The 12,500-nt window shown below is 43.2% G+C and overlaps 1 protein-coding gene across 1 annotated transcript in view; it reads left to right on the top strand.

The window, feature by feature from the left end:
• The window catches only part of LOC311247380 (bromodomain adjacent to zinc finger domain protein 2B-like), a 74,767-nt gene that overhangs the window by 39,636 nt on the left and 22,631 nt on the right, over positions 1 to 12,500 (top strand). The window contains 6 exon segments of the mRNA XM_084337757.1: positions 2,211 to 2,267; positions 2,443 to 2,508; positions 3,392 to 3,532; positions 5,070 to 5,324; positions 5,959 to 6,182; positions 12,145 to 12,219. Of these exon segments, the coding sequence (XP_084193883.1) occupies positions 2,211 to 2,267; positions 2,443 to 2,508; positions 3,392 to 3,532; positions 5,070 to 5,324; positions 5,959 to 6,182; positions 12,145 to 12,219 (818 nt within the window).

Here is a 12,500-nt window from a genome sequence, read left to right as displayed (position 1 = left end):
GCATTGCAAAGACCGCTAGCCAATCCACATCCTCACTGTCTGAAAGTGCACTCGAGGAGTCTCCATCCATCATATACATTGTCTATCTGTTGTATCGGAGCAGCCTGTGTGACCTACGAGTGCCCGATGATACGGTCCGGACACTGAGCCGGTGTCCGTGTCCGTCCGTGCGTCTGTCCTGCAGTCCACAGAGTGCTGTACTTTAACCCCATCCAGCCTCTCTCTCTCTCATTCGCTGTTCCTGTGCTTTGCACAAAGAATTTAAAAAAAATAGCTACTTAGAACCATTTTGTCTCTATGGTACCGTAACATATTCCAGATAGAACCCTCCCCCCTCTCAGGTTGGTGTCGAATCAGTAGAACCATTTGGTTCTAAATAGACGTAGAGCAATTTTATTTGTTTATTTAACCGTTATTTAACTGGGCAGGCCACTTGAGAACAAATTCTTACTTACAAAGATGGCCTGGCGGGAGAAAAGACACCTTATTCTACCATTTTAACAAACTGGGTTCTATGTAGCATTTTAGTTTTTTTTTGTTTTGTTGTTTTGTTGTTTTTGGTCTGGCTGTCTTGCTTGTAGCCTGTCTCACTCATACACAGTTGCAGCTGAATCTAAAGGTCTGTTTCTCAGCAGTCTCTGTCTTGAATCGTAAATCAACCGTTTTCACTCAGGACTCAATGGAAGGGAATAATGATTGAGATACAACTGAGCCACGCAATCGAAGGGCGTCACACAGCCACTGTATCAAATTCAAGTTGTTCCCCAAACTGTCAGGGTTCCCATGACAAATACAACATACAGTGCGTGTTTAATTGGAGATGCTCGAAAAAGCACAACACCGTCATTTGCATCTTGTTTCGCTCGGTGGAATTGTTACCCTCCTACCCCTTTTTACAGTCAGCGATGAACCAGATCGCTAAGGAGCTACTGTAGAAATGGGTTCGATATCCATCCTGTTTGGTTCATCACGACGTGTTCGATATCCATCCTGTTTGGTTCATCATGATGGGTTCGATATCCAGCCTGTTCATCACGATGGGTTCGATATCCAGCCTGTTCATCACAATGGGTTCGATATCCAGCCTGTTCATCATGATGGGTTCGATATCCAGCCTGTTCATCACGATGGGTTCGATATCCAGCCTGTTCATCACGATGGGTTCGATATCCAGCCTGTTCATCACGATGGGTTCGATATCCAGCCTGTTCATCACAATGGGTTCGATATCCAGCCTGTTCATCACGATGGGTTCGATATCCAGCCTGTTCATCACAATGGGTTCGATATCCAGCCTGTTCATCACGATGGGTTCGATATCCAGCTTGTTCATCACAATGGGTTCGATATCCAGCCTGTTCATCATGATGGGTTTGATATCCAGCCTGTTCATCACGATGGGTTCGATATCCAGCCTGTTCATCACGATGGGTTCGATATCCAGCCTGTTCATCATGATGGCCGCTCCAACAAACCTATTTTTATTACTACCGTCTGAACATATTGTTGACTAGCATATGGGGGGAGGGGGGGGAGGCAAGTCAGGGGCATTCTTAGAGAGATGGATGTACTGATATGGTGGCAGTTTGGTTGGAAACTAAAGAGATCAAATGCAATTCTATTCAATCATTGATAGTTTATATGGAGGTGCTGTTGCGTGACTAACCTCAGCCCTGGAACCATTTGCATAATTGTGCCTAAACATGAACTGGTGTAATGTCTCTGTTAGTAGGCTGTAAATTCAATTTCTCCTTGTCGTCCCCTCAATACATATCTTATCTGGATGAATTGTTTAATAATCGATCTAGATTGGTTAATGAATGAAGGGATTCCCTCATCTATTATTGTCTGTGTATTGGACACGTGACGAGTACCAGTTACTCTGTTGCTTTAGCAGCGTCAGCTCCACCTTAGAGGCACTGTCACCGATTTCAGCTGCTTCTCTATTTGAGTCATCATATCTAGTCTGTATTGCATCTCTGTGTTGCTTTTTTTGGTTGTCATTGTACTCCTGCTAATCTCGCCATGCCACGCCCCTGGCTATCGCCGAGAGGTCTGGAGAAATTCTCGTCAAAAAGCCAAAAAGGGGGGGGGGGGGGGGGGGGGCATCGTCATAATTCAAACCAGTCAAATTTGGCTTAGGCCCGGACGGAGCAGAATGAACACTCAAAAGGGCCTCTTCTGTTTTTTGTTTTGTTTTTTTTAACAAGAATTTCCCGAGACCTGTTGGCGAGGGCCAGAGGTGTGGTCAGCAAGATTATCCTCCTGTACGTTCACTTATGCTTCTATACCATACATGTCATGTGTATACACGTGAAGCATCATTCTGTTTTCTTTCCACGTCGGGTGACTACTGAGTCATACCTTTTGATACATACAGGCTGAATGTGGTTGAACTGCGGCTACTGGATCTACAGCGTGTTGTGTTTTCTGCCACCGTAGGAGAGGGAGAGGAGGAGGCAGCACCTGCTGCTGATGAAGGCCGTGGAGGCTCGCAAGAGAGCAGAGGTGGGCCCTGTGAAGCAGACATGAAGCAGTTTCCATGTCTGTGTTGGACTACAGAGATGTAATTTACAGACATGCGGCGGCTTCCACTCTTATGCCGTTAGACTCTGTATATATCATTCAGCCATTAGATTTGTCACGGGTGATGGTTATGGTCACCATGGTGACCTGTATAGTAGAGTTGGATGGTCCTCTCTTGCAGAGAGGCGAGAGTTACATTTCTATATAAAGCCACAAATGTTCTCTCAGTTCACTATTGGAGTGGACCCTATGGTACATGATCCTATGATTGGCTTACACTCAAAGCACCTAGAGTTTGTACTGAACAGAAATCCGCTTTAAGCTTCTGTGCTCCTGACAGATGGAACATCATACAACAAAACCCCGAAACTCTAAAACTCAATATGTTGGTATGGTATGCTTTGGCCAGTTTAAATCCCTCAATGAGTTCTCGGGTTGAAGTGACGATTGAATGAAGATACACAGAGAGATTTTCAAACGTACGGGTCCCCTCCGTATAGACTGCCAAGGCCTTTATGCCAGGCTGGAATCCTGCTCTCTCTCTCTCTCTCTCTCTCTCTCTCTCTCTCTCTCTCTCTCTCTCTCTCTCTCTCTCTCTCTCTCTCTCTCTCTCTCTCTCTCTCTCTCTCTCTCTCTCTCTCCACTCCCACAAGTCTGTTTTCCTCCATTCAATTCTTATGTAGTCAAAGGAATCCAGGCCTCAAGCACTTTTCTTTGACTACGACGGCAGCATTAGTCTGAATTCGAATACAGCTCAGCAAAGTCACAGAGTAAGCGGTCTTGTCTTTTTTCACACACGTGCACACACGCGCACGCACACACACACAGTTCTTTTAAACGTTCTTCTGAATTCTGGCTTCTCCAGGAGCGTGAGCGCTTGCGGCAGGAGAAGAGGGACGAGAAGCGTCTAAGCAAGGAGCGTAAGCTGGAGCAGCGGAGGATGGAGCTGGAGATCGCTAGGGAGCTGAAGAAACCAAACGAAGACATGTGTCTGTCTGATCATCAGGTATCTAACGATAACAGACTGCCTACACCCAGTCAGACGTTACCTCTTCATTCATGTGTAGTTATATATTCTTTATTTTACCTTTATTTTACCAGGTAGTCACTTGAGATCAATGATCTCTTTTTCGAGCAAGACCTGGCCAAAATGGCAGCAAAACAAAAACAAACACAAGACACAGACACAGACAAAAACATAAAAGGCAAAGTAAGTGGGGCAAGGGGATACATTTGAGCTGCAGCAAACAAGATTGAATGGGATTATTGAGGAGAGATTGGAGGGTAGGGTAAAAAAGGTAGGGTAGAAAGAGGAGGGAAGGTGATGCTTTGCAGGAGGTTGCTGGGGAGAGAAGGTCAAGTTAATAAAAATATAACACCACATTATACAGTGAAGCATCGACATTCTCCCATCTCTTTAAAATCAGATATGGTAGTGAGGGCCTGCAGTTTCAGAGTTTTTTTTTTATATATCATCTGCTTTGGAGGGGCACATGCTGACACTTGGGTGCCACTGGTTAGGTGGAGTTCAGTAAGTTGGACATGTTCTTGTGGGGGCATATAATGACACAGGGCTGTCCCTGAGCTATAATCACAATTATCCTTGATGATGTTTGTGCTGTAATGCATTGCCCCAAACACAAGGACATCACTACAATAACATCAATACAAAAGTACTGTTTTTCCAAGAATGTATAATAAAACACTACAGATATTGTGCCCTATGGATAAGGATAAGCGCTCACTGAAGAAACCCACCCCCATTGCAAAAGAGCCTCTAAAATACTATGGAACTACTAAACATTGCCCATCAATGGCCCATAATGCCCCCCAAACAGCATTGCCAACTTCAACAGACCATGGGCCCTTTTGATGTGAGCTCCAGGTATTTACAATGCTGATGCTACTGTACATAGCCTACCACATGGCCCATAACGGCCACCACAAACCAAATGTGTAGATAGGCAGGCCATGTTGATAGCCAAGGATGTAATGTGTATAACACAACATTACACTTGTAATTTGACACTCTTAGCAGTAAACATCATTCATGAGGAAGTGTGTGCGCCCCCAAGTGGTTAAAGTAGAACATTGCACAAGGGGAAAAAAGCACTCATTATTCCGAATGAGGAAAACCTTTACAACTAGAAAATAACCACATATTCTATCTCTCACAGATGAAGCAAACACGCCTACAATATTGAACAAATACAGAGACCATCTATTACCATTAATTATAATTACAGGTAGCCAAACACACTAACATACAGAGATCATTCACTGTATGCAGAGGGGGGGATTAAGAAAAAGCCCAAATAGTCAGAGCAGCCTTGTGTTGCCAAATGCACCTATAAGCACAGCCCTGGTTCGCTTTACACATGTCCACAAGAGATGCACTGAAAATAAAGACTGGTTTTCGAGGCTTCCGCCTGGTAGAGCTGATGTAAACGCACCTCTCATCTCCCCCTGGCATTTTGAATCCCGGCTCTACTGTCCAGCGTGCCTTTTCAACTGTCCTTTTGTCACGTTCCTCCGTCTCACAGCCTTTCCCTGAATTCTCCCGGATCCCCGGGCTGATCCTGCCGGGACGCGCCGTGTCCCACTGCCTGATGCTGATGCAGTTCCTCCGGGGCTTCGGCAAGGTGCTGGGGCTGGACATGAGCGTGGACGTGCCCACCCTGGGCATGCTCCAGGAGGGGCTGCTCAACGTGGGCGACAGCATGGGTCAAGTCCAGGACCTCCTCGTCAGACTGCTCTCTCTGGCTGTGTGTGACCCCGGCCTGCCACCAGGCCAAAAGGTGAGGCACTGCCAAAGAATAGATTATGATTAATCCCGTACAAAAATATATATATAGTAAAAAATATATAGCATAATATACATACACAGACACACACACACAATAAATAAATAAATATAGCATTATGGTAATAACACAGACAGAATCAGAAAAGTATTTATTGCCAAGTAAGCTTGCACATACAAGGATTGTTGTATAATCTATAGTCATACATTTCTATAATATTCCACTACAGAAATACTGTGGTAAATATATAGTGTCTATGGAAAAAAAAAAAAAAAAACAGGAATATTATAAATCACTATATTATGTCTGCGGTAAATCTCCAAAAGTGTGTATGAGGAAATAAAACACAGAAATACTATAGGTTTTTACTATAGTAAATCTTCGTAGGGGAAGACAGATGCACATGGTCATGTCGAAAGGAAAGAAAATGTAAGTAAAGCACAGCCGTGCAGCCACCTGAGCTCCATGATGATCATAACTCTAACATCAAGGGCTCCCTCTCTGGTTCTCTCTGTTCCTCTGTTCCTCCCCACCCTTCTCTCTCTCTCTCTCTCTCTCTCTCTCTCTCTCTCTCTCTCTCTCTCTCTCTCTCTCTCTCTCTCTCTCTCTCTCCCCCCCCCCCCCCCAGACAAAGACTATGTTGGGGGACCACCTGACCAATGTGGGCATCAACAGGGACAATGTGTCTGAGGTGCTACAGATGTACATGGGGGCCCACTGTGCCAACTCTGAATTGGCCCCTCTGGCCCTCAGCCTGAAGACCAAGGCCTTCCAGGCCCACACGCCCGCCCAGAAGGCCTCTATCCTGGGCTTCCTGTCCAATGAGCTGGCCTGCAGCAGGGCAGTCATCAGGTAGGCAGAGACTGTCAGAACTGACAGGTGGAAGAGTATGAGGTCAATACCATCTGACTTTGCTCTAGTCTAGATAGAGGGGGGGGGGGGGGGGGGTACTTAATCAGTACCCTGATGAGCATGAGAGATATGAAGATCCATATAAATGTCTGATGTGGACTAAGGGACCTAAACACGGATATAATTGTATCTGTAATATTAATGATACGATTTCTTAAACGGCCCCAAATACACCTACATGTTGATCATTCCATTTATACCATGGCCACTTACCAAAGACCAAAAATATGTGCCATGTATTCATATTTTCAAAATATAAAGAAATGTGTTATTTATGCTTTGCTCACTGCTGACTTCTATTATAGCCCATCTGCAACTGATTGACAACCACCTGTCACTGTCACCAACTGATGCCAGTGACAATGACCCAGAAAGTCAATCACTTTGCCTATGGTTAACAAACAGTGAATATGACAGTATGTTTGACAAAAAGGCCGGCTTGCTTGCCAGACATTTCATTGTTCCCAAATCACTAACTCTTTTCCCCCACGTCAAATATGTGCGGTATCACTGTCAGTCGTAGCCTCAATTCATTGTTGCGAGTTGGATTGTGAGCACGGGATGCGTAACGTTAGCTCCCATCATCAGTGCTACTGACAGGGTCCACTGACAGCCTCTGTAAAACAGCAGGGAGCATAACACTTTTATACATTCCTTGTAAAACGGGCACAAATGTAAAAAAGATGAATGAAAGTCCCTGTTATTAGGCTCCTCAAATATCGTTGTTCATAAAAAAACATTTATGTAATATTTTACAGCCTTGAGCAACCCCAACAGGGGGATGCTGCTGTATGCTCTGTCATCTTTGAGATGGCGAGACCTGCAGTTGGCACCGTGTGAGGCCACGACATTTAAGCAAATTAATAATACTGCAGAATAATAATACGTGTGTAACAAAACCATTCCCGTTTTAACGCACACCTGCCTGGCCAATCAGAAAAGAGTATTCGCCCAGACCATGATATACGTTTTATTAAAGCAGTGGAAAAGACTCAATACATCTGCAAATTTGTAGAGGGGTGCCATTTTTATATTTTATAGTTATTATATGAAGGAACTTTATCAATTATTAATTTGCTGGATACTAGTCCTTCTGGCTTCAGATATCTTTGTCAATGCCCATTTGATATTTTCCCTTTCACTCGTATTTGTTTTATTTATTAGTGTGTGGTAACATGTTTAACTGACAGGACTACCTGTTTAACTGACAGGACTACCTGTTTAACTGACAGGACTGCCTGTTTAACTGACAGGACTACCTGTTTAACTGACAGGACTACCTGTTTAACTGACAGGACTACCTGTTTAACTGACAGGACTACCTGTTTAACTGACAGGACTACCTGTTTAACTGACAGGACTACCTGTTTAACTGACAGGACTACCTGTTTAACTGACAGGACTACCTGTTTAACTGACAGGACTGCCTGTTTAACTGACGGGACTACCTGTTTAACTGACAGGACTACCTGTTTAACTGACAGGACTGCCTGTTTAACTGACAGGACTACCTGTTTAAGTGACAGGACTACCTGTTTAACTGACAGGACTGCCTGTTTAACTGACAGGACTACCTGTTTAACTGACGGGACTACCTGTTTAACTGACAGGACTACCTGTTTAACTGACAGGACTACCTGTTTAACTGACAGGACTACCTGTTTAACTGACAGGACTACCTGTTTAACTGACAGGACTACCTGTTTAACTGACGGGACTACCTGTTTAACTGACAGGACTACCTGTTTAACTGACAGGACTACCTGTTTAACTGACAGGACTACCTGTTTAACTGACAGGACTACCTGTTTAACTGACAGGACTACATGTTTAACTGACAGGACTACCTGTTTAACTGACAGGACTACCTGTTTAACTGACAGGACTACCTGTTTAACTGACAGGACTACCTGTTTAACTGACAGGACTACCTGTTTAACTGACAGGACTACATGTTTAACTGACAGGACTGCCTGTTTAACTGACAGGACTGCCTGTTTAACTGACAGGACTACCTGTTTAACTGACAGGACTACCTGTTTAACTGACAGGACTGCCTGTTTAACTGACAGGACTGCCTGTTTAACTGACATGACTACCTGTTTAACTGACAGGACTGACTACCTGTTTAACTGACAGGACTACCTGTTTAACTGACAGGACTACCTGTTTAACTGACATGACTACCTGTTTAACTGACAGGACTGCCTGTTTAACTGACAGGACTACCTGTTTAACTGACATGACTGCCTGTTTAACTGACAGGACTGCCTGTTTAACTGACAGGACTGACTACCTGTTTAACTGACAGGACTTGTTTAACTGACGGGACTACCTGTTTAACTGACAGGACTACCTGTTTAACTGACAGGACTGCCTGTTTAACTGACAGGACTACCTGTTTAACTGACAGGACTACCTGTTTAACTGACAGGACTACCTGTTTAACTGACAGGACTACCTGTTTAACTGACAGGACTACCTGTTTAACTGACAGGACTGCCTGTTTAACTGACAGGACTACCTGTTTAACTGACGGGACTGCCTGTTTAACTGACAGGACTACCTGTTTAACTGACAGGACTACCTGTTTAACTGACAGGACTACCTGTTTAACTGACAGGACTGCCTGTTTAACTGACAGGACTACCTGTTTAACTGACAGGACTACCTGTTTAACTGACAGGACTACCTGTTTAACTGACAGGACTACCTGTTTAACTGACAGGACTGCCTGTTTAACTGACAGGACTACCTGTTTAACTGACAGGACTACCTGTTTAACTGACAGGACTGCCTGTTTAACTGACAGGACTACCTGTTTAACTGACAGGACTACCTGTTTAACTGACAGGACTACCTGTTTAACTGACAGGACTACCTGTTTAACTGACAGGACTACCTGTTTAACTGACAGGACTACCTGTTTAACTGACAGGACTGCCTGTTTAACTGACAGGACTACCTGTTTAACTGACAGGACTTGTTTAACTGACAGGACTGCCTGTTTAACTGACAGGACTACCTGTTTAACTGACAGGACTACCTGTTTAACTGACAGGACTACCTGTTTAACTGACTACCTGTTTAACTGACAGGACTACCTGTTTAACTGACAGGACTACCTGTTTAACTGACTACCTGTTTAACTGACAGGACTACCTGTTTAACTGACAGGACTACCTGTTTAACTGACGGGACTGCCTGTTTAACTGACAGGACTACCTGTTTAACTGACGGGACTACCTGTTTAACTGACATGACTGCCTGTTTAACTGACGGGACTACCTGTTTAACTGACAGGACTACCTGTTTAACTGACAGGACTGCCTGTTTAACTGACGGGACTGCCTGTTTAACTGACAGGACTACCTGTTTAACTGACAGGACTACCTGTTTAACTGACGGGACTACCTGTTTAACTGACAGGACTACCTGTTTAACTGACAGGACTGCCTGTTTAACTGACAGGACTACCTGTTTAACTGACAGGACTACCTGTTTAACTGACGGGACTACCTGTTTAACTGACAGGACTACCTGTTTAACTGACAGGACTACCTGTTTAACTGACGGGACTACCTGTTTAACTGACAGGACTACCTGTTTAACTGACAGGACTACCTGTTTAACTGACATGACTGCCTGTTTAACTGACAGGACTACCTGTTTAACTGACGGGACTGCCTGTTTAACTGACGGGACTACCTGTTTAACTGACGGGACTACCTGTTTAACTGACTACCTGTTTAACTGACAGGACTGCCTGTTTAACTGACAGGACTACCTGTTTAACTGACAGGACTACCTGTTTAACTGACATGACTGCCTGTTTAACTGACAGGACTACCTGTTTAACTGACGGGACTGCCTGTTTAACTGACGGGACTACCTGTTTAACTGACGGGACTACCTGTTTAACTGACAGGACTGCCTGTTTAACTGACGGGACTACCTGTTTAACTGACGGGACTACCTGTTTAACTGACAGGACTACCTGTTTAACTGACAGGACTACCTGTTTAACTGACGGGACTACCTGTTTAACTGACAGGACTACCTGTTTAACTGACAGGACTGCATGTTTAACTGACAGGACTACCTGTTTAACTGACAGGACTACCTGTTTAACTAACAAGACTACCTGTTTAACTGACAGGACTGCCTGTTTAACTGACAGGACTGCCTGTTTAACTGACAAGACTACCTGTTTAACTGACAGGACTACCTGTTTAACTGACAGGACTACCTGTTTAACTGACGGGACTACCTGTTTAACTGACAGGACTGCCTGTTTAACTGACAGGACTACCTGTTTAACTGACAGGACTACCTGTTTAACTGACAGGACTACCTGTTTAACTGACGGGACTACCTGTTTAACTGACGGGACTGCCTGTTTAACTGACAAGACTGCCTGTTTAACTGACAGGACTACCTGTTTAACTGACGGGACTGCCTGTTTAACTGACAAGACTGCCTGTTTAACTGACAGGACTACCTGTTTAACTGACAGGACTACCTGTTTAACTGACAGGACTACCTGTTTAACTGACGGGACTGCCTATTTAACTGACAGGACTACCTGTTTAACTGACAGGACTACCTGTTTAACTGACAGGACTACCTGTTTAACTGACAGGACTGCCTGTTTAACTGACAGGACTACCTGTTTAACTGACAGGACTACCTGTTTAACTGACAGGACTACCTGTTTAACTGACAGGACTACCTGTTTAACTGACAGGACTACCTGTTTAACTGACAGGACTACCTGTTTAACTGACAGGACTACCTGTTTAACTGACATGACTACCTGTTTAACTGACGGGACTACCTGTTTAACTGACAGGACTACCTGTTTAACTGACAGGACTACCTGTTTAACTGACAGGACTACCTGTTTAACTGACAGGACTTAACTGACAGGACTACCTGTTTAACTGACAGGACTACCTGTTTAACTGACAGGACTACCTGTTTAACTGACAGGACTACCTGTTTAACTGACAGGACTACCTGTTTAACTGACAGGACTGCCTGTTTAACTGACTGGACTATCAGCTGACCATGTTCTGTCCACTGACTTCACTGTAATGCTCTCAGGCCGGTGCTATAATGTGCCCCCTAAGGATAACAAACTGGTATTCTCCAGTCCTTCATTCCTTCCACTATTATAGGCTACTGAATGCAGACAGTAGTAATTATTTGTATCCTTTTATTCTTTATATATTATATGAATTTATATTTATAGCCTTTTGGTGGTTGTTGCGGATGGTTCGGTGTCTGGCTGTTGAGCTTTTAAAAGCCAACCGTGTCAGTCGTCCCCTCGGTCTTATTGGGAGTTTATCGGCGTGGATGTTGGGCGGTGGGGTTGAGTTTACTACTTGGCCACTTGGCCTTGTTGTTGGGGTACAGGTGTCTTTTTATTATAAATATAACTAAATGTTTTATTGTTATTTTCTGCCGCTTGTCGTTCCCTCGTATTGACCCATGTGTGGTATTTGATCTGTTGCCTCTGACATATGCCTCACCATAATAATAATAATAATAATAATAATAATAATAATAATAATAATAATAATAATAATAATAATAATAATAATAATAATAATAATAATAATAATAATAATAATAATAATAATAATAATAATAATAATAATAATAATATAATAATAATAATAATAATTATAATAATAATAATAATAATAATAATAATAATAATAATAATAATAATAATAATAATAATAATAATAATAATAATAATAATAATAATAATAATAACCATGCCCTGTGAGAGAGTTTTGAAGTTGTGTGCATGGACTGGGTAAGCTGCACATGAATTGCCCGTTTAGGGATCGATAAAGTTGTCTGAATCTGAATCTGAGTTTGTTCCCTGCAGTGAAATCGACAAAAGCCTGGATCAGATGGCAAACATGAGGAAGGACAAGATTGTGATGGAGGGGAAACTCAAAAAGTAAGTGTGCTTCAAATGTACACATTCAGAATATATTTGGACTAGGGGCGCAAACATGCAAATGATTACTCGCTAAATAAATCATGAACGATTACAAAGAAAAATTGGAATCGGAAATCGCTTTGCAGGCTGAAAATTCACAATATATTCCAATGAAATAGGAGGTGACCATATAGTCTGTGGGTGTCCTCTATCTAGCATGAGCTTCCCCACAGTGATTATACTGCACAGTTATTATAGTACACAGTGATTATACTGCACAGTTATTATAGTACACAGTG

The sequence above is a fragment of the Notolepis coatsorum genome (assembly GCF_963971535.1).
Source record: "Notolepis coatsorum genome assembly, chromosome: 20".
In the NCBI taxonomy this organism is placed as follows: domain Eukaryota; kingdom Metazoa; phylum Chordata; class Actinopteri; order Aulopiformes; family Paralepididae; genus Notolepis; species Notolepis coatsorum.
Note: the sequence above shows the minus strand (reverse complement) of the source record. Positions and strands in the feature narration are given on the sequence as shown.